Source organism: Lethenteron reissneri, chromosome 23 (assembly GCF_015708825.2).
Source record: "Lethenteron reissneri isolate LAM-NWPU_2019-01 chromosome 23, ASM1570882v1, whole genome shotgun sequence".
NCBI lineage: Eukaryota > Metazoa > Chordata > Hyperoartia > Petromyzontiformes > Petromyzontidae > Lethenteron > Lethenteron reissneri.
The window spans coordinates 8,150,963-8,175,261 of NC_083801.1; the positions used below are offsets into that span (position 1 = coordinate 8,150,963).

General features: G+C 41.5%; 1 protein-coding gene across 2 annotated transcripts in view; it reads right to left on the minus strand.

Moving 5' to 3' along the window:
* Positions 1-24,299, minus strand: part of LOC133345913 (diacylglycerol kinase beta-like) — a 43,099-nt gene that overhangs the window by 16,858 nt on the left and 1,942 nt on the right. Inside the window, exons 1-3 of one of the 2 annotated variants that reach the window (XM_061557027.1) lie at positions 23,808-23,852; positions 18,563-18,653; positions 11,719-11,923 (exon numbers count right to left, since the gene is read on the minus strand). In XM_061557027.1, the coding sequence (XP_061413011.1) occupies positions 11,719-11,923; positions 18,563-18,652 (295 nt within the window). In that variant the 5' untranslated portion in view covers position 18,653; positions 23,808-23,852. Of the gene's footprint in view, positions 1-11,718; positions 11,924-18,562; positions 18,654-23,807; positions 23,853-24,299 lie in introns of those variants that run through there. The other variant, XM_061557026.1, reaches the window with a different exon arrangement.

A 24,299-nucleotide genomic window follows, 5' to 3' on the forward strand; every position in this document is an offset into this window, starting at 1 on the left:
GAAATAAACAACTCTCATTTCTATACGTTGGTTTATAAAAAAACATGCAGTTGAACTAAAAAACCATGGCTGGTACTGTAGCCCTTTGTGTAATAAAAGCAGGAAAACTCCCACAGTCTATGTAGTATGTACAGCTGCTTTAATTCCTAACTAAACTGTGCAATGCACGACTGCACATAGCTCTGGCATAATGGCCCTAGTATACTCAAGCTCTGTGGAAAAAGAAAAAAAATGGAGCTTAAAAAAGCCAGTTTTTATGAATGGGCCATGAAGCCAGTGGAAGTGCGTAGGTCTCCCGAGAGATGCCCTTCAACCCTAGCGCACACGTTGCCGAGGAAATTTCTTAATCCCTGCCTGCCCCTCTCTCTGTGCATTGTTAAGCCACTCAGATGCAGTGATGTGCACAAAGCAGGCATGTGGGTTAATCCTTGGGCTTAGTTCCCAATAACTAATTACGGCCGGGAGTGAACTACCAAGCCACGGCTGTCAAGTTGATGGACCAGAGCTCAGAATTGAGAATGTATACGCTGTTGCTGTGATAGAAGATGGGAGAGGCCTACAAGCAATCAGCACACAAGGGTACTGGCACACTCTGTTCTTTTATTTATTTCATTCTTTTATTCATCCACCGGTTGCCTTATTTATAGGGATAAACAAATAATTAAGTAGACAACTTCTTTTTGCAGTGGCACGTGACCTCATTCCACTATAATATGCTTAGCCTCATTCTAGCACATGATACACCATGCCGGTGAAAACTTGCATTAAACTAAAAAAAAATGCAATTATGTTCTTGCATACAAAATGGATATTATGACAAATCACTCGTTGAATGGGGCTTATTCTACAAATCCCAAGATTTCGAACTCTTCAGGTAACTTTGATTTTAAGAAAATATGGTTCAAATTAATGAGCAGTTTAATTTTAATCTATTTATAACCTGTTATAAAATGTCTGCCTTTTATAAAGGATACATTTTACAAGCAGTATCCACCAAACACTGTGAATTATAACGTTTTAATTCAACCCGTTACGCTAATTATATAGCTGTACCCAAGAACTCAAAGGCAAGCGTTTGTCTAGGGCAGGGGTCGGCAACCAAAATAACAAGAAGAGCCATTTCTTTCCAATTCGGTACAAAATTCAGTATTTCAAGAGCCGCAATGCATCTGAGTACATACTGTACATACGTACATATCGTCGAGAAGCAGCCCGTAAAGAGCCGCATGCGGCTCCGGAGCCGTAGGTTGCCGACCCCTGGTCTAGGGAGTTAAACCCAACTTGCACGCGCACACACACCTACAACACACCGTGTTCTTTTTGTGACTGATTTATATCAAACACAATTTGTAAATGTCACTTGTGTGTTACAGGTTTGACGTGCAATAAAGTAAATGTAGCTCATGGCGGGAGCAGCAGCAATATCTTCAACAGATATCTAAAAAATATTACAGTTTACATATATATATGACTGTATAATCCATCCAGAGCCTGCGGTGTAATAAAGTGCCAATTGTCCAGAATTAAATTGATTTGGTTTTTCCCATTGAGTTATCAAAATGCAGATGCGAATTATCCCGAGTCTGGGATAATTTCAAAAATAAATAAAACCACTGCCTCTACGAAAAGTATTGCACACTTACGTGGGAATCTGAGAGCTCAAATAATAACCTGAGTATATTTATTATAAAGGCACCCATTAACCAACAAATTAGCAAAAAAACCATATCAATTGTATGTAATGGTGTAATCTGCATAAAGGCAATAGAACGGAGCTAGTAGAATCAATAACAAAATAATCGGACAGGAACCTCCGTCAACAAATGCTTGATAAATGTTGACATCGTTATATCAATGAAGAAATTATAGCTTACATTGTTGCGTGCATGTGGGTGGGGGGAGTGGTGGCGCTTTGGTTAGGCCGACTAAGCGGTGTGTAAACTTCACCACGAAGAAGACAAAGGCGGCCTCTGCATGGTGCTGGCGACCTACCCCTTCGTTTTTATGTGCCGGCCTCATAGGTTCTCGCAACACATTTTCCCCAACAGTCTGGTAAGGTTTTATTGCGGATCGTTTGCGCTTCCGTTAGTGCACTGAGCTATTAACCTGGTTAGTTGAATTAGATTTCCCGGCCACAGCCAACATCAGTGACACCAGTTTAACACGTAGGCTTTCGCGACCAATATTATTCATAATCAACGTTTTTGGGTTTAGATCGCGTTATTTATAAATGTGTCGTAACCCTCCACCACTCGACACGGCCAATCAGTAAAAAGTGTCACGTTGAAAAAAGACAAATAGTTTTGTTGTTGTGGTTTCACGCTTCAACACACCGGTGGGCTAAAGCAGTGAACTATTTGTCTTTTTTCAACGTGACACTTTTTACTGATTGGCCGTGTCGGGTGGTGGAGGGTTACGACACATTTATAAATAACGCGATCTAAACCCAAAAACGTTGATTATGAATCAGTGACACCTTAAACATTTCTGGGCCTCCCCTAGGTTCACTTAGGCTTAAATGAGAACCTGCTGTGGTATGTGAACATTTATCACTGGGGAGGTAATATCAACTGTGCACGGTGCAAGTCACACCCTGGTGCAATTCTCGCCTTAATAGGTGCTCGCTGATAACACTTTCCACAATAGTCTATGGGGAGGATTGTTGTCGTGTCTTAATGTGGTAGTTAGCACAGCAGAGCGCACCACGAGTATTCCAAGCTTGCATCACTGACAAACGTTACGTGAACTGGAGGTGCGTATGCAGTTAGGTCACCACAGCCTAATAGAAGGATGTCATGTCAGTGTTAGCAATGAGGAGACAAAGGTGGCAGGGAATTGTTGGTGATGGCCAAACATCGTCCCCCAGTGTGTCATGCTCACCGTAAAACGTGCTCGTTAAAAGCACCTGTTTCTACAGAATCTGAGGTTCAATGGGGGTGTTTGTCATTGTATTTATACAGACTGTATTACTCGGCTGGATTCAAACACACTTACTCTTTCCTTCATCCTCAGCAAATAAACACAATTCATGTTTTCCATTTACTGTATGTACATTTAAAAAAACACATCAATTAACATATTTGTAACCTCTGAAGCAGCTACATTTTGAAAAATTTATTTCTGGAAAAATATATCAACCTTGTAAGACAAATATCATGACCGTATGGGCTGTTGGACTCCCCCAATCATTATGTACATTACACTTTAACAATATTTCGCTGGGTAATGCCGCTTTAGAGCCTGTGGCTCACAATCGGGTTCAGATGTCAGGTTCAGGGCGACGGGATGGCACAGTGGTTACAACTGTGCCTCACCACAGGAATCACCTCGGTTCGATTCCCGACTCGGGCGTCTTTCTGTGCGGTTTGTATGTTCTCCCCCCTGTTCTGCACGAGTTTCCTCCCATTGCTAAAAACACAAATGTAACTGGTCATGGCCAAAAAAGCCCAGTGATGAAAGGATACCTGTATCGTGCCCAATTGGGATGAAACGTAGCAATATCTCCCCCTACTGAAAAAACATTGTCAGAACCCGTAGGTAAAAAACTAAAATAAAATCAATGAAAACAACTAAATTTAATCACGACGTTTCGGAGGCAACACAAGTTTCCGTCTTCAGGTGGAACCGTTACAGCCACAATCACTGTAGTAAGTTAGTTGTTTTCATTTATTTTATTTTATTTTTTGAACTACGTGACTTTACCGAAAAAACCAAAGAGTATGAATCCTTGCAGTCATGAAAGCTTCAAATCTAGAATTGTCAGAAACCTCTGGAAAAAATAATCTTGAGATTCAGTGAGGCTATCCTGGATGAACAAGCGTAATAATAAAACATATTTCAACGTGGGTGAGCACAGCCCTTGATCCACCCGGGGTTGTTACAATGAATTTGTACGGCTCTTTAAGAAGTGAACAGTGACCCTACTGTGGGAAGACTCTCCTCCACCTTCTAGAACATTCTGTGATCAGATCCAGGAAGCATCTCAGGCATCAGCACTTAATTCAGCTTGAATTCACGTCCTGAGCATTTACAATGTGAGATTGATTCACTTATGATGATACCCTTTGCAGGTTGTGGTGAAGGTGTGCCACCAGTGGAGACCTGTTGAATGGACGTTATAATCAATTTTGTGATATCTTCCATGGCCAATTCTCCCTCGTGGTGTGTGCCACACTGCCATTAGAAATGCCCTAATCTTTTGACCCAACGTAATAATATTATAGAAAGGAACACCATTACATTGAAATATTGACTCTCTACCACTGGCTTAGCGATTTCAAAAGAAAATGTGCACTGTCTCGCGCTTGTCTGAGCATGAATACATTGTCTTGATATTAAATGTTTAATGTAACTTGACAGTTTGACGAACAAATAGAATAATTACGTTGTCTTGCATGCATTTCTTATTTCAATGTAGCTGTACTATTGCAGCTATATATTTAAATATGTACTTAACAAATACGATGAATGCTACATCAGTATCTGTAAGTTTATGCTTACACATATACCGCATATAGTATATGCTTCATATATATCTTCCCAGCTTGAGTAATTTTGTTTGTTTAACAAGGTTTCAAGAGACTGGCATTGATGGAGACATACAGGCTACTTATGCGTATGCTTAGGAAATATTATGAATGACCCTCATAGTCTGTCAATCTATCCATCCGTATAAGGACAGAAACTAGACGTATTTGAACAATAATTTCAAATCCCTTAAACCAATACCAATTCAACTGAACAATACCAATGCGTATTTATATTTGAGGCACACTGGGAAACAACACACTTTCAAAGAAGCATCTTTTTCTATTTATAAGATGTTAACAGTATGCTGCGTATCAGTAGAATGAGCATGTGTACCTCAGAATGTGCAGAGAGGTGTGAACGCGTGTAATGGAGTGCACGTTCCACTACTCAAATAGATTTGCCACTTAATGTGTTTTTCCCCCTCATGACATCACGGGTCCTGGAAGGGAATTCTGTGTAATTGGTGTTAATTTATGGTTTAACAAAGGTGCCACCGTAACACGACACACAACTCTGATGCAGCCAACTTATTATCAATATTCACAAGGTAAGTGCCACTCCATAATCATTAAAAACAATTCCACTATTGTCCCTTAATAATGCATATGCAATCGCTTATGATTAACATTATGAATATTCAACTCGGACGTAATTGACCGTACGATATATGTGCATGCAACACTCTGCATACACTCGAATTACAAATCACACACACCAGCTTGTCACAAAGGGTTACTGATTTTTGTCAAATGAGCACCATTCTGTAAAATGAAAGCCGATATGAAATGATTGGTGAGTCACGATGTATTTGAAAGGTATGGGTTACAAATAAAATAAAATGACAAAAAAATAATGAAACGTTCAATAATGGAATCTATTGCTGCAGCTAAGAACTTGTTTTTTCCATTTCTTATATTTCATCGTACATTGCAGCGCATATGTGAAAATATCCTCTTATGTGTGTGAGTAGAAAATAATTGTTTTTATCAACTTTAAAATAAAGCTAAAGGGACTTCATTGGCAGTGGTGTATAAACATAGAATAAATACACTCCACAACTGTCGTGCTTGTGGGACACAGCTGAAAATATTGTATTATTAAATACACGTGATGATGATTATCACGGTGGTTGCTGGCAGTGTGTTTCTCAGCCTGTGTTTATTTTTTCATGAGTACTTTATTACATTCAGAAATCACATTGCTTCAGACACTCACGTGTCGTGCGCTCCATACTAAAGAGTCAACACGCTAAGGTGTTTCAATGCAAGAGTGCTAAATGTATCTTCATAACATGACAACCACATTGCAAATAAATTAAGTATTTCATTCAGACACTGCACACGGCTATCAAAGCAACAACTGCTCATTGAATTATAGGCAAAGACGTGCAGGAGCCACTCCTCTCCGTGTGATAGATGGGAGTGGTGATAGTGCCTCTACGCTACGAAGCACCACCACCCGAGTTTGAGCCCCATCTCACAGCGAGCACCCGTGGACATGGTCTGAACCAGGTCCTGGGCCTCCCGTAGGTAAACTCAGGCTCAAACGAGTACCTGGAGTGTTGTGTGAACATCGCCAACTAGGGATACAAAGGCGGCCGGGCGTGGTGTCTTCCACCCACCCCCTTGCGTGCCATGCTGGTCTTCATCAGTACTCACTAACAGCACTTGTCCTAAAAGTCTGTGAAGGCTATGTGGGGCATGTTTGTCTTTGATAGATCAAAACTCAGAAGAAGACATGCTATGCCAACACGTTAAGAGTGCACGACGTGCCTCTTTTTCATGAGGATTCCTTTGGCAATGCAGCTGCAGGCAATTTATTATGAATGAGTGCTAATACTTTTTCAGGTGACACGCAGTCATGACCTGCAAGGGCTGCAACAGGTTAGTATGTATTTTCAATGCATACTTTAATGGCAGACTTCCTCTTTAATGAGTCCCTCTCAGGATAATGCTGTTATATAATTGGGAGTTGGTTGCTCATTTGCTTGCTGAACTGCCGCCCGTGTGCTGTATGATCTGGGTCTAATTTAATTTGTGACAATTATTTCAATTACCATGCTCTACTAAGCTTCAAAGCACAAATTAATAATGAGAAGAAATGCACTGCAATAGCACACTAGCGCTGAATTGAGAGAGGAATACTTGTTCATTGTTTTTCCAGATTGTCTCACACATTTCACGCCGGCAATGCTCGGAATAATTGTATAAGCTTTCTTGGCACCGAAATTCAACTGCAAATGGTCGTGCATAAGTGTTTTGTCTTTCAGGTAATCCGCAGTGGACTTAATTAACAGTGGAATATTAACGGTTTTTGTTTGCAATTTAAATAATACGATGGTATTTAAGACATACATTGGGGTTTTTTCTCGTCTCAAGAGAAATTCCTCAGGGAAGGCGATGTCTCTTTGCAGTTCTCACCACATAAACATGTGCCGGTATTCCTGATTCCTATCTCTGTGTGCTTAATCAAGCCTGTGCAGTGAACCTATCATGCACTCGCTCACAAATGTGCGTGCAATTCGATGATTCTGCATTCCTCTGCATTACAAACAATGTTCCTTCTGGATATAATTTATGATGCCACCTTTTTCCATTCAAAACCAGTGGAAATAAATGAACAGCAAACGTCATTTTCCTCTTTCCCAATCGACACAACTATATCATCCACGTTAGAATGGACTAACATGAGATGAAAAACAGTGCTCAACAAGCATATGTGATTTATTGTAGTTCGTTACATGTGCTTGTTTATTCATGCTGGTTCTGATGTGCTTGTGATAATGTGCTTGAACATATGTGCTTGTCACGGCATTGTAGCACATCTTTGTGTGCCTGTGTATAAGGAGAGTGTATTGCCATGTGTGTAGAGGGCAATCTGCCCAGTGATGAGTATGGTCATCGAGGATGACATCAGCTACTTGGAATAAATTAAGTTCCAGCTCAGCCCCTGCCGTGTTTTCATGACCACAGGGAAACATGCCGTCCTCCCTGGCAAACCAGGCTGAGAGACTAAACACCAGTGGGCTCATTTTATCTGGGCAAAGCTCAAAACCAGTCATGACATCGTGGGATCAATGTGGAAACAGGATGCGCAGCCAACAGTAAACTTTGCTTGTTTCAACTTCGGGGCTCTATTGTTGTTTTGAGGGTTCCACGGTGGTGAGATATTAACTACCTTGCCTGGTGTAAAGAAAGTCGTGGGTTCAATCCCAACCCTGACGCCTGTATATTTGGATGTTCTGCCTGAGAACGCATTGATTTTTCACCTGGTCCTCCGGTTTTTCTCTCCACATTTAGAAATGTGCGTTTAAGAGTATTTGGCTGCGATACATATCCACATGATAAGCCACTTCAATGAGCTATTGTTTGTGGCCAGGTTGCTTCTGAAAAATAGCAATATAGCTCAGTGGACCTTACCTGGTAAAATAAAAAAAAGTTGAATTTAGTTTTAGTTTAAAATGGGGAAGAAGATGACAACCTGCTCGCGAAAGCACAACAAATGTCATCACACCGGCGGCCGAATGCCCGACAATGGTATCCCGGCCTGAAAAGCAACAGCACAGAGAGCATTTCACAAGGTCAGAGCAATGTGAATGTCGTCCCATCGCTGCGAATCATGCAGCTTAACGTCGAGGGCCCCTCCAGTGCGAAATGCGATTACATTGCGAAGATTCTCCAGTTTCAAGAGGTCGACGTCTTTGCACTGGAAGAAACGCATCTGGATCGACAGTGCCCTCGGTCAAAGATAATCGGATACACTCTCATTGCTGCAAGCCACCATCCGAAACACGGCCTTGCCACATACGTAAAGAACGACCTGAAGGACACGGTCCAGGTCGTGCCACACACCTCGCCACACTACATCGCCATCGAGATCAACAACGTGACAGTGGTCAACGTCTACAAGCCTCCAGGTATGGAATGGTCGTGTCCGGCATTACCGAAGCCAAGCCACCCTATCATCCACATAGGCGACTTCAACAGCCACCTCACCTTGTGGGGCTATAGCGCCAACGATAGAGCTGGTGAACAACTGACATCATGGGCAGCAGCAGAAGACCAGCACTTAAAAGACCGCGGTACGTTCAAGTCAGCGAGCTGAAAAAAGTGTGAAACGCCCGATTTATGTTTTGTGTCTCGGGAGCAGAAGAGAAATCTGATGCCGTCGACGAGAACAATCCTAGACGACTTTCCAAATAGCCAACATAGACCTGTAGTGATCCATATCGGTCTTCAGATTTCACTCTTCCGCTGCGCACCAATACCGCGTCGGAATCTGAGATCAGCTGAATGGGTGAATTTCACTGCGGACTTGGAAGAATCAGTTGGAATGATACCTCCACGTGCAGTCAACTACCGTCACTTCGTTGGTCTCATCAAGGCAGTTGCCAAGGCCAACATCGTAAGAGGCTTCAGAAAGGTCTTCACTCCATGTTGGACTCCAGAAAGCGAACAACTTTTCCGGAAATTCAATGCTGATAAGAAGCAGGAGACTGCAAAAGCTTTACTCGAGTCACTGAATTTGCAAAGAAGAGAAAGGTGACGTGAAACAGTTGAGGCACTTGACTTTGCAAAATCGAGCCGTAAAGCCTGGCGCCTCCTGAGGTTGATGGGAGCTGCCGCGACGCCAGCCGATAATCCTCGGCAAGTCAGTCCTGACGAGATTGCTAGGCAACTTATCAACAATTCACGAACTTCAATCGACAAAAGCATAAGACGGCAAGTCTACAAAGAACTTTATTGCACACTAGATAGCTGCCAAAAAACCTCTGAATTCTCCCGTCCATTCTCAGTGGAGGAAGTAGATGCCGGTATTGCCCAGTTGAAATGCGGGAAAGCCTCAGGTCTTGACAATATTTATCCAGAATTCATCAAGAACTTGGGACCAAGAGCAAGAAAATGGCTAGCCACATTCTTTACTGATATCCATTCCACAAGCATCATTTCGAAAGAGTGGAAAGAGGCAAGGATAATAGCCATTCTGAAACCAGGCAAGGACGCATCGGACGCTCAAAACTACCGCCCTATCTCCCTACTCAGCGTCAGCTACAAACATTAGAGACACTGCCACTTGGTGGTCTGAATTATGGGCGGCGATGGACGTGGCAAACAAAAACATCATTTACGATCCGGCGGTAAAAATACCGGGATTCTCTCTTCCACAACGACTATGAATCACATTGAACTGCGCTCGAACACAACACGGCAGATGCGCTTACACATTCCATAAATGGAAGATCAAAAATCGCCCAACTGCGACTGTGGAGAAGTCCAAACCATCAAGCACATCACCGATGAATGATCCATCCATGCACATCCTGGCGGTATCGCTGAAATCCACACTGCGTCAACCACATCATTGGACTGGATGAGGAACCTTTGCATTCATTTATGATGGTCATTGAGAAAAAATCTAAACTGCTGCTTTTCACAATGCCATACGAAAGAAGAAAAAATACAAAATAAGACATTGTAGCTTGGGTTCGTATCGTCATCCAAGACTCTATTAATTGTATGTTTAAAAACACTTTGCATTTTAAAAACAACTTCCCATAATAGAGAGGAAGAGAGTGAAAGGGATGAAGCCGTGTGGCTCATGACGTAGAAGGAACATGGGTCTGCTATGTGGTGCTGATCCTGGGTTGTTCCTGGCCAACCAATCTCTGTTGCCAGTGATCATGGAAATGTGACGTGTAGAACAAAGGTGTGTAGATGTTGCTAACATAGTCCAGGAGGGTTTGAGTGAGTCACCAATACAATATCTAATTTCCACTCTATATGTATATATATATACACGTATTCATGCTCGGTCAAACAGACTGGTGATTTTTTGGTTATACCGTACATGTAAAGCACTTATTAAACATGAATTGGCCAGACATTAAAATTAATGACTCAACTGAAAAGGGTTTGAGTCTTTCCTGCATAATTTAACATCTTTATGCACGTACAATATTTTTTAACAGTAAAAACATTACATGAACCTCAGCAACCTTTTGTCAATTCACTGCTGGACGGTGTGAGTTTGTGAAAGGAGGATGGGGAGGAGGATTGTGGGGGAGGGCCCAGGACAAATTCAGATATTACGCTCGTCACTGATGTAAGCCGGCACGAGGAATCAAGCTCATGTCACTGGGTTTATAGCAAAGTGTGCAAACCACTGCGCCACCGCTCCCCCCCAGTATGTTCAGGGATCAGTTCAGTTTAAATCCGTGTTTGTGTGCTTTTGGTGCACAGTGCGTGTGTCAGTTCATGCAGGTGGTGAGTGTAACACACCTCAGACAACTGCTCGTGTGCTTTCACAGGGTCAACATTTTCCATTTTCCCCCAATCAACAGTTGTGCGCAACACATCATGACCTTATTTACATATAAATGAGGAATATTGGTAAACATGAGGAATGGATCATTTGCGAGTGCAAGGAATGGAGCATGAGACCCCCTAAGGCAGTGTTCATGTGCTCACACAAACACATTTGGACAATCACACATGTGATACGTGTGTGATCATGCGTGCTGGTGGACATACGCTGATGTGTGTGGGGAGTGGTAGCGTAGTGGTTAGCATACTGCAATACGAACCCGGCAAACCCGAAAAAAAATAATTAATATCATCTGAACTGGTTCTGGGCCTCTCCTAGGTTAACTCAGCCTCAAAATTAGTACCTAGCACAGTGTGCAAACATCGCCACTAAGGAGACAAAGGCAGCCGGGCATGGTGCTGGCCATCCACCCCCTCATGTGTCCCATGCCGGACTTCAAAGGCGCTTGCGAACACCACTTGCTGCCGACACGATGGATGTACATCCCTAAATAATAATTCCATAAATTTCGATTTAAAGCTTTCGTGACTGCAGGGATTCATCTTCTTGGTTCTTTCGGTAAAGTCACGTAGAAGGGAAATAATAAAATAAATAAATAAAACATTATAAAATAATTCTCACGACGTTTCGGCCACAACGCAAGCAGCCGTCCTCAGGTGAAGAACAGGTCTGTCGAGAAGACAGAGTCTGAATGACTTTGTCTCTGTCGTGACTTTACCAAAAGAACCAAGAAGATGAATCCCTGCAGTCACGAAAGCTTTAAATCGAAATTCATAGGTGCTTGCGAACACCACTTGAGCCAAAAGTCTGTTTTGCCTATACGGGGGATCTTTGTGTTGAGTGCACACGAGTGATTGCAATGACCTTGCTGGCAGAACTTGAGTTCGCGCTGGTCGGCAATGGTGGCTTGAACCTTCTCTCGGCCACTCCTCCGCATGCTGCTGCGTCGGCTGACCCGTCGAGTGTTGGTCTCCCCCCAGAGGTTGGAGCCGCCGTGCATGCTCGGAATGTTCAGCACTGTGATGCCCTCCAGAGAACTGTTGGCCAGATCCAGCTGCACGCCGTCACACTGGCACAAGGGGATGCGTGGCATACAAATCCTTGGTCAACGCTCTAGTCCAGTGTTCTTCACTAAGTTTCAGAGGGGGGGGGGCACTTTCGCAGATAGTGTGAGGGCCGTCGCACATTTGAAACCATTGAGTTTGACAGCATTATGGACGTTTTTTTCACATGTGTGTATTTTCGGGAGTCTCACTAAAGGCCACCATTGTCTGCCAGATGCCCGCAGGCCGTGCAATAAAGAACACCACTCTAGTCGCATCTGAAAGGGAATCACAACATTTACATAGTAGGTGAGCGTGCAAAGCCGAAAGGCGCATGTTGGACGACAAATAAATGTTGACCTGCAAAAAAAGAATTTTCCACACCAATCAAGCCTTTAAATCCATTTATTTTCCTTTGAAAACTCGTGATTGCTCCACTATAATTGCCGTAAACAAGGGCAGCCAGAATAAAACACATTCCTGCGGAGGGAGCTGGTAGAACGTTGGGTTGCTCGGTCAATGGCCAGGGGTCAACGGCGGCGTGGTGTATTCCGCAAATAGGGCCGACTGTGAGGGCGGGCACAAGCCGGCGTGAGTAGGTTAAACGTTGAGTTTTAGAAGGGCACCACGGGGTGATCAGCCCCTCCCCACCTAGCCCCACCCCTCCCACCCCCCACCCCAGCCCCTCCCCACCCTCCCCACCCAGCCCCACCCTCCCCACTTAGCCCCTCCCCACCCTCCCCCACCCAGCCCCTCCCTCCCCACCCAGCCCTTCCCTGCACGACGGATGGACACAATAATCCCCTGTGGGCTGGTGTAACCAGGAGGTTCCTACCAGTATTAATTATTTGCATATGAGCACAGTGGCAGTTGCATTTTATTTTCAGTCTATAATGAAAATGTTTGTATCATGGCGCATTTATATCTGCTGCACAATATCCGCTCTCCTCAATGCTGTCACCACGTCAGCCCCGTTAAGTACCCAGCTCAGTATTTATATAAAAAACTAAAAATGGATGTTCATTGAAATGAATAAATCAGCTGGGAATAAAAGATCACTCTTGAGTTTCCCCCATGTTTCTGGAATGTTAATATGCTTTTAAGAAACAAAATCCTCTTTACAGGCTTTTTCCCCATTCAGTTGATCAACAATCCAAAGCTGAAAATAGGTTTTTTTTCCCCTTCTATCTGGCCACAAAACAGGTGTTAAGTGGTTAAAACACAAAACTAAAACCTTTTACAAAGAATCATGTCAGACATGCTTGTGGTCAAAATGCAAACAAAAAACACTCTGATAATAAATGCATTGTCTTTGAAACTGATTGGTCCACACCAGAAACAGCTTTCTTTTGAGCCTCGTCTCAATCCAAAGCTGTTTTCATGTTTGCACTCGTGTTTAATGATGTAACATGTCAATTAAGCGTTTGTTTGTGAGCTATATGCATAGACGTGGCTTCAGAAATGCTATTTTTTTTCATCGACAAGGCTCTCCTTTTCTAAACACCCACGATGTTATATTGTAATTTTGCATATGGGACTCACTGTTTATCAGGACATGCATGTAATGTTTCAGTTATTTATTTTCAATTAATGTTAACATTTCCCAAAATATGAATAACTATGTTGGGTATTTTTTCCCAGGCCTTGAGCCATCAAGAAAGTAACATTCACTGTTCAAAGAAAAAGTGTTGCATTGTACGAAAATGTGAGAAATGTGCAGAAGCAGCTGAGGAAAAAAAATGGACGTGTGTCACATTGATCAGCCCGCGTGCTAACATCTTCGAACAAAAAGTATTCCATTGCGTAACTTATTCTATAAAGTAATTACCTCGATAATAAACACTGGGTGTAATTCCCATGCATTATATCAAGCAACAAGACACTTTATGACAGTGATCATTATTAATTTATCTATGAAAGCTTCTGTGTGTCTCAAGACTTTATTTTATGAAGTTAGTGTCCCATGTCGAGAAGCTTTACCAGTTTCTTTCTCGAGTATTTCACATCTAGAATGAGGAACCCACCGTTGAACCTCTAAAATGCCGTACAGATGGGTGAGAAATCTACTAAAGCAACACTCTTTCGATCGTATACTTTAGCGGAGTGCCCCTCACATGGTGCATCGGCAAGGTCAAGCAAATAACAAAGCGTTCCTGAATTAGCTTTGGTCATAATCGCCCTAAACTAAGTGGTGCCATCATGGGTACGGCCCGTTTTTTTGAGTAGATGGTTCTGCAACACAGCAAGTGCCATGTCTGCACAGACAGATGCTGGTTGACCAGTGCTTACTGGCCCTATCGCAACGTGGTTATGGCACTTTAGCGGGCATGTTAAAAGAAAAAAAAAACATTGTGGACACAAATGTAATATACTGCCTTTCATTATTGTACTGCATTATGTAAGTGTGCCCGATTTTATGGCTTACATATCTAAACACATTTGGTCCTCCTCAGAAAAACGCATAAGAATATAGTTTGTCCTCACCCTGTGACCTTGCCATCAATCACGTGGTACTTAAACTAATGCACAATGGCCAGGATTGCTTGTTGCTACCCCGTCAGCATGCCTTGAAATCGTTACTCTTTTTCTAACAATGCCATAGCACATGGTTATGCACTGCAGTAAATGTAAATATACCTGCCTTCCTCTGCATACATAACATTACGCATTAACCTGGTTTACTAAGGCTTCAGTTCCCCTTTGAAAATGGTTACGTACAAAATCCCACTGGTGATTGGCAAAATGTATGACAAGATGTCAGGTCACACCTTCAACCTTCAACAAGGACGGTGTCCCACGTGACATTTTAAATCGTTCTCGATCCACCAAAAAATACAACACCCTGTGCAAATACACAAAATTTTATTACGTTTAAATGTCTGAGATCAAAGAAACTCTGTAGGTATAATAGTCTCCTATTATATTGTTACGGATAATATATTCACCCTTCACAGCTTTCTCCTAGAATTTAAGCAACAAACATACCCAAACTTGTAAAAAAAAAACTATAAAGGATAGTGTTTACCCGGATGTTCATTCAACTTGTTAAATGTTGGCAGTCAACCTACTTTTTTTGGTCCTGGCTTGTGTTCTGTCATTTTTAAAAAATACAGTAATATTCAGTCAGCAGCAGCAGCAGCCTCCCAGCTGTGTGCCCGGGCATGCTTTTCGTATCTGCTGCTCTCTCTACGCGCTCATTATTCTTACGAAGGAATGCAAAAATAGGCAAGAGTCAGCCAGGCCTAGAAGCCTTTGATCTTACATCCAGCTGTGGCAATTTTTCAACCTTAAAGTTTAATTTAAGAAACTAAATTACTAAAAGTGACAAGGTGGCTGGATGTCTGGGGCCAACGTTCATTTGAGGGAATGGGGCCAACAACTACGTGATCTTGGGTTTAAGTGCCCTGTGATATAAAATGAAAATGCGCTTTCCACTTTACTAGGCTCTTCCCATGCACTGTGTGATGGTAACAGCATCGTTACTTCTTTACTTTACACCGCTTAGATTAGATGTAACTTGCAAAATTTTAATGTGTTGGTGTTCACACTTAAATTTGGTTGCACTCAAGCTCCGAAAAGACAAGCGTACTCAGCCAAAGAGATGAAGTTAATGCGGCAATGGCTGAAAGCGCCATCTCAGTTGAGCTGTGGTGAAGACATTTCTTTAGCCACGACGACGAAGGTGGAGGCAGGTTAAGTCTTCATCACAAGTTCTACTTGCTCAATAGCCGTGCTTCTCTTACTTTCATCGGCAACTAATATAAGCAATATTTTTCTTGCATATCACTCTAAATGTCACCCCTACCTCTCTGCCACCATCGAAAACCCCATGAAAAAACCCCACGTATTTACAAAATAACTTAGTTTTTTAACCATCGATTTTACCGACACACACACATTGACTTCATATGCATTTAGAGAATGTAAAAATCATTGTGTCCAAATTGCGGGAGTAAAACGCAAGCTCAGCTGCGGAGCTCCCTTCACTCTTCATATTAAGTGCGATATTACATGGCTTTTCCTTGCAGAGTTGCTTAACACTGTACCGCATGCATAAATACACTGTTGGAGGGAGAAAAACGCATGGGCAACCAATCAATTAATCTCATGAGGATTCCTATTAAGTGCCTTGCGTTCGATTTTTTCCCCATTTACTTTACTGAATTGATAACGAGAAACATTGACCTTAATTATTTAGACCCCTATTTATGAGGGACATTCATGACAGTCACATTCATGCTATTTCTAGGCCCAGTTTTTTATTTGTGAATTCAAGCAAAAGCAGTCAATTGCTCCGTGTTAGAGAAGGCACGGAGGTAGGAGCCACCCAGGTCAATGGCACGGCCCACTGCTGTATGCATGTATGTGACGTACGTACGTCAAACTTCTTTTGCACCATACGTAGCCAACCGTGCTAATCGGAGGTGCAGGGGAAGGACAACAAACTAGACGCTAAAGCAGTTCTAAAGAAATGAGTCTTCAATGTGATGTGCACCTGAGTCACAAGAGAAAACAGTTTCTTCAATTGGCCAGACAAAGTGTTTGCCACTTTCACGCTAAATCTAAGTCCTTAATGTGAAAAAATGTGCCTTGTGTTGCATGTATAATGCTTCAGTTATACGGAATAATATTGTGTTGGCACTTCACTTTTTTATTGCACCATCTCAGTCAGATTATATTTCACAAATCGAATATCTATTTGGCCATCCGAACTGAATGTTTTAAAAGCTACTCACATAGAAAACCAATCGTAATTACCCCCAATTATATTGCATTTAAATTGAATTACAGGATTACATTTTATGACTTATAGTCATCGTTATTCCCTTTGTGCATAATCTGTAGTATTTTTGTATTTAAATTATGTTTTATTACTCTATTAGTTTAACATAACATACAAAACTTGCATGTTGTTTTGTTCATTTCCAAACCACATTTGTGCTGCAAAACATGTGGTTCGCGGTACTAAATTTGCTTTGAAACTTTCCCTGAAATACGACTTGTCTCAACGAGCTCACACATGATTATAAAGTGACCCTAATTGCTGGCCCTAAGGATACAGAGCAGCCTGGAAAAAATAGTCATATTTTATACATGTGTACCTGTTGGTGCGTGGACAATGTTTATCAATCCCTGATGGAAAAAAAACTTCCCTTGCCCATTTGAAATTGTATTAAAATAGAAGATGGATATGAGCACAGTTTCTGATCCTAGGAACACATCCTTACTTCACACTGATGGAGTGGAAGGTGATGGGCAACTCGTGATACAAGCACACTTCAGATAGTACACCGAGCGTTGCTCCCAAGTTCACTTCATATCGGACGTCTAACACATTTCCTTGTTCTTCTTCTTCGAAAAACCAATGACGACTTTAAGGGAGCCACGCAAAAATAAAATCCAAATGTGTATCATTGCTCAAATGGACATGGGGAGTTACCAATGTTCGTTGACTGCCCTGCACCACATATGAAATGGTATTCATACAATGTCGCCATCTTCTGCCTAACACTGGACGGTTTTTTTGTGTCGATTCATGGCAGTCAAGCACGGAACACAAATAATAATGAGAATCAAAATCTTTATTTATCACTGAAGGAATCCGATGAGTATTCATATTCTTGGTTCTTTTCGGTAAAGTCACGTAGAAGGGAAATAATAAAATAATAAAAATAAAACAATAACATTATCACGACGTTTCGATTGCAACACAAGGCAATCGTCATCAGGTGTGAAAAACACAATGCAAGATTCTTTTTTAAAAGTGGCGTTTTTTTATTAACGTTAAGAAAAACCCTTCTACGTGACTTACCGAAAGAACCAAGAATATGAATCCCTGCAGTCACGAAAGCTTTAAATCGAAATTTGAATCCGATGAGCTCTAAGGTTATTTCTCACAGAGAGGCAATGTGATGGAGAACACTGTCTGGTGGTGGCTGTGCTGCCACGGTGGCCTGCTAATCCAGCACTGTTGATGGCTGGTGGGATCACAAAAATCTCGTGAAATTCCTTTCCCATAGGCGTCGAGGTGTCATATCCTAGCTTGCCAGGAGAAGGCAGTACAGGCAAACGGACAAACCTCCATCCAGTTTCCATCTGCACGGGGAGGTAATGTTTCCCCTCCCTTGCACACATGGGTTTTCTCCGGGTGCTCCAGTTTCCTCCCGCATGTATAACCACTCAATAATTTGTTGAAAACACTTTAAAAATCTCAATCCAGGAACCTTCCTAAAAAAGAAGAATGCTGCGACTTTCCTAAAAGTAAGTAAATTACTGTTATAAAAAACACTCATTAATTGGTTAAAAACATCTTCATACATAGAAGACTGCAGAGCTTAGACAATTGTTGGCACCGGCTGACCACTTGCCTGGCTGCCTTTCCTGCTTGTCTGTGTTTCCTCAGCAATTGCAATTTGCATGACCGACACAATATAATGCAATTTCCATGAACGACACTATGTAAACTAACCAGTCTGTCTACGCACAGGCAGGATATTGTTGTAGAGCTTAGCGCCTTACACGGAGCAATGACAAACACTGATCTCAATTGCGTCTTCTCCTATGCAGTAGAACTGCGTGCAATCCTCATGTCGCGCATGACTGGTGTGTGTTCATTTTCAGCAAACGTATGACGATGATGTCGATGTCACAAATCCCATTCTCACCTCCACCTCCATGAACTCGTAGAGCTTCTTGCAGGTAGCAAACAGCGTCTCTGATGTCCCAAATTCAAAGTACCACAGCTTGTTCTTCATCCTGTATTCCGGTAAGAAAATGTGAAAATCATGCAAATTATTTTAAAATCAATGTTACTGAAAAGCTAAACATATGCTTTATACACATATGCAACAACTCCATTTGTACGGCACATTGTTTTGTACAGCGTCTTCAGATGCAGTTTACCATCCCTAAGACATCTCCAAATTGTAGTGTAATGTATTAATTGGCATTGATATTGTTTAAATCAATATTATCGTTTCGGACAAAGCAAACTCACTAATTACCATTGGGTACGGCTCAATTGAAGCTTCTTGTTTGCTGTACGTCTTTTTTATTTTACCATTTTTTTGTAAACCTAACCCGAACAAAGCACAACATACATCAGCCATCAGTATAACACGGGCCAGTTAGGCACTGGCAAACCATTATAAAATATGCCTTGTAGACATTTAATATGTATAAAGAAGCATGTAAATAATATTATCATCAATATAATATGAAGTATACACATCATCCGTTATTGCATGACAACCCAATGTATGCCTAAATTCAATGTTGCATTGGTATTTTTTTCATGCACTAAATGTGTCCGTATTTGTCTGAAAACATATCCTTTCAAAACTGTTATTTGGAAATGTCTCTTTAAAAACCACAAGGCCGAGTCGACCTAGGGGAGGTCCAGGACCGGTTCAAATAATCGTCACCGGTGGTGGCCGTGAGCGGGAATCGAACTCGGGTCGCCGGGTTCGTAACGCAGCGCACGAATCGCTACGCAGTCGCTGCCCCCCCCCCCCCCACACACACACAAGATAAAGACAAAGCTCCCCCGTGTAGCCTGTGAGACTGTAGGGGGCAAGTGCTGTTAGCGAGCGCCTATGAAGGCCGGCACGGCACACGAGGGGGTGGGTGGCCAGCACCACGCCGGCCCGCCTTTGTCCCCCCAGTGGAGATGTTCACACACCCACACCAGTTACTCGTTTGAGGCTGAGTCAACCTAGGGGAGGCCCAGAACCGGTTGAAATAATCGTCACCGGTGGTGGCCGTGAGCGGGAATCGAACTCGAGTTGCCGGGTTCGATATATTACTTGGATAGTGTATTATACAATATCATGGTCATCATGGATTATCAACAGCCATGATCAATCCATCAATCCACTGCTGGTTGAGGGTTTCCCCACATCTTTGCCATCTCTAAGAAATATGCTCAAAACGGTCATGGTTTTTTTTTAGGAACTGCAGGGGACAGCACAGCACTATATAACAAGTTTTGGCATACACTTCCATAAAATATACTTAACAGAGGCGTTAATTGTGTAATAAATGTACCAGACCCAGAATTTATTGAGTGGAATATGAGTTGGCTGATCTTATATTAAGCCTAACACGGTCAGTCACAGAAAACCTGCTTTGGAAGGTGTGATTAATTACTGTTTTACTTATAAATGGGACTCAGCAGCATGCTCCTTGATGTGTGAGCACTTAGCATTGGGGACTGTGAATGCATCATGAATGGAATAAAGCCAAGCCTGACAACACGGGCTGAATGTAAACAAAATCTCTCCAGTCGATTTTGACCAGAAGCAGATTTAACCACTCATGCAACAATGAAAACACTGGTCAACACACTTTTTCTGGCATAAGGTATTCCAACGGGTTAAGGTCAATTTGGGGTGCTGATTCCAAAAATAAACATTGCAGAAGAAAAATATTAAATAAATGTGGATATCTACATAAATGATATTATAAACACACTATCCTAAAATACAGCACCATATTTTAACACTAAAGCAGTCACTGACTCGCAACAACTTGCAATCATAAGTGACAGAGGTTAATTTCGGGTAAAATCAATGAAAATGGGGTATGCCGATAGCATAAAAATTGAGATGTGATAGAGCAAATCTGAGATCAGATTTGGAATCAGCGCCCTGAAATTAGTCTAAAACGCTGCAAAAGTCCAGGCCAGAAAAAAAAGTTTTTTTTTTGTTGACCAGTGAAATAGACAAATATTGGGTGGGGTGTCAGTGCGATATGCATCATATAATTTACTCGAATGTTCTAACATGTAAAGTAAGAAGATTCAGCCGTAACACCTCTGTAAAAAACATCTTCAGAGGCTGAATTATAAATTTCAACTATTATTGTTCGCAGAATCAATTTGACTGGATTAGAGAATACGCCTAGAACCCTAGATGAATGACATCATTCAAACTGCTAAAAAAAAAAGTACGCGTGCTCGAACATGATATGTCACTCAAAGAGACGATGGTCAAAGAACAATGATGGAGTGGCAGACATGGAAGGAACCACTTTGGAGAAGACATCCAATGGGGGAGACAGAGCAATGAAATCAGCTCGTGTGCAGTTGCTCGGTGGATTGACTTTGTTCTACACGATCCCAGGGTTGTGAGAGATGGCAGAAGCCTGGGGAGGCCTGCAGCCCGCAGTGGACTGACCGTGGATCACGATCTTGAATGTTAATTGTTCAGGAAAACCTCACTGAGCCCAAAGACTCTTATTTTCAGGAGGGCTATGTTGGTGATGCTTGGCAAATAAACTGTTTTGTTGCATGTGGGAGGAAATTAGAGTACCAATAGAAACTCCACTTGCAGGCGGTGCTACCATTCACATACGCACAGAAATATGTCAACAAGCTCTGCGGACAACAGTGAGGGCAACAGCCTGATTTTCTGTACCAGATAGCCATGTAAATGTATGGCAATAGTTCACAATGGTGCTTTGAAGAACACTTATTTCCTTACAGTTTAATTAATTATCTCACATTTTACCAACGTGGATACTTTGCTTAGCAACTGTCATATAAAACAACCCCTTGTACCCAGATTACCAAGGAGAGGATCGTGGCATCCACAGCTGCTTAGGTCACACAGGCACTAATGTGGAAGTATATATTCTGTTAACACGAGCTGTTCTTCACAAGTCATATTGGCTCTTTGCTCAAGCGAGTGTTCAGTGGCGCTAATCTATATCAGTCACCCTGAGCAAATGGTGGAAGTTTCACATTGTCCACGGCATGAAGCAGAGCCTTAATAAGTGTCCATGCTTCTAAGTGTTCATCAGCATAATGTGATTTTTTTTCACTCTTTTGTTGAGATGTTATAGCCACTGAACTTTTACCACTTCTGTTCATTATAGTGCGATTATTGCATGATAACCACATTATTATATAGCTGCTGTACGTCTTGGTGACGTGCTGGCATAATATTTTTTTAAGAAAGACAGCCGAGAGATGCTTGTGAAAGCCCTATTGCCCTACAAATGTCAGAACAACGTGTTCTCTCATCACAGCAATTAGGGACGAGTCACTCTATTTACATGTCCCAAGCCCCACAGCAACACAAACCCAGCAAAACCTTACCTTGATTTAAATAAATATTCTCACATTCAGAATGAGCATTGAAGAACTCTGGGGCACACTTTCTATTTGTTGTTATATAATGTGCACATCTCTTCTAATGCCAACATACCACCTCAAACATTAAAAGCACATGTGTATTTCTATTGGCTTGCTACGTGACACTTTGAAAACATGCAGGCATATGAGGCCAACATATACCCCTGTTGCCTGTCTAAGCAAAATTTGGGCCTGTTTATATTTTAATTCCTATAATTTAGGTTTCTAACACAACTTCGAATGCAGTTTTAAATAAGCATTGATGGGCTTCTTGAGAAAAAAAAACATTCAGAAAAATGTAATTACAGTAACAGATATGAAAAGGAAGTGAGTATTTCAATGCTGAAATGTACATATCAGTTAAACATTTTTAAAGCACTTCTAATCTGTTATTCGAGGTCGTGTTAGTCAATTCACACCTATTGTAACACACCAGCTTAATACCACGTAAAATGTCGTGGTGGATTTTTTTTTCTTTCACATCGCCCACTACGATAGGGAATTTAGTCGTCTGAAATGGAAGCTTCCTCACCAGAGGGAAAACCAATGTGAAACATCAGACTGGCACTGTCAGGGAACTGCAGGATTCTTTGTTCTATTTTGAGAAGCATTGGTGGAAAGGAACACACTGTTAGTAAGCGATTCTCTCACTCTTGACGGGTCTACGGGCCTCGAGAAACACATCATTTTTTTAAATACAGAATATATTTTCTACACTTTGTGAACTGAACATTCTGCTTGCTTATGCTAATTGGGAATGTTTATATATGTTATAGGTTGATCCATCTTCATAATTCGACAAATATACTACATTTTACTTTATTTATCAAAGGTTGAATTGAGATATTAGTCAATAATTGTGTTTTAATTCATTTCAATTTTCCTGAAAGATACATCACAATAAATTACCTTGAGTACATTTAAAAATGTGTCATTTTTTCCATTTTTTAAGGTCCTCATGAAAATATCCCTGCAGTAATTCATTATTAATGTGAAACTTGCACCACCACGGCATATTTGCTTGCAGCCATACGCTTCTGTCTGCTATCCAGCATACAGTTATGAGGTGTGCATGAAATACACTATTTGTAGTCAGTGGTGGATTTTTTATAGTTTTTTTAAGAGCTCACCAGCTTAGAGAACACCTTACAATATCAATATACCTGACAGGGAGAGGGTCATGGAATTGCAATACTATGCATTTACATCTAGATTTCAGCTTTTATGAGACACTTTTATATTTAACTTGGAGAACCTCTGACATGCATAAATATCACCAAGTTAATTTATAATTCTCTATCTTCTATATAGAAGTTGCAAAAGCCTGTAACTGTTGTGCACTTTTTCTTGAGTCCACAAAAGTTATTGGAGGGTAAACTGATACACGGTAAGAACATATATGAAATAGAAAACTGTAACTTTTCAAGTTGAACATGTTTTTCATAATCAACGTTTTTGGGTTTAGATCGCGTTATTTATAAATGTGTCGTAACCCTCCACCACCCGACACATTTATAAATAACGCGATCTAAACCCAAAAACGTTGATTATGAATAACATTGGTCGCGAAAGCCTACGTGTTAAACTGAACATGTTTGTTCAACCCTATATCTTAACAGGTATTAAAGAACAACAATATGGGCAGTCTGCTGAATGGGGAGATACAAATACATTTCATGAGAGCTTATCGGCATTCTAGCTATCAACTGCTACAAACACCCAAAGTGTTGTAGATGGGAGCATGACAGCTGAGCCATGGGCGGCCAACAACGTACACTTAGCTTCAGAGGTTAAGTTGGTTTGATTACTCTCACTGGCTTTCCCAGTCATGCCTTGCAGCTGCATGATGATCCAACGGTTGTGCTTCGATCACGTTCCGTTCTCTCTCGCCTGTGTGACAGTGCGTGTTAAAATAAAGAGTCCTGTGGCATTTAAGATGCCATTATTTACCAGTTTCATGACTAGATTCTCTGAAAAATATATATCCCCAGAATAGAATGTAGGTGCAATATTTTTTTGTATATATGTCTGATTTTGTAACTGGTGTGAACTTAAAAAACGTAATGTGCATAGCATTTAAGAAAAGTATAAATATCTGTACTCTTTGGTTATTTCGGTAAAGTCACGTAGAAATAAATTAATAAAATCATAGAGTACGAGGTTTCGATTGCAACACAAGTAACCGTCATCAGGTAGAACTACATTTGAGAGAGAGACAAAACACAGACACGGAGACAGACACACAAACCGAGAGAGAGACAACACAG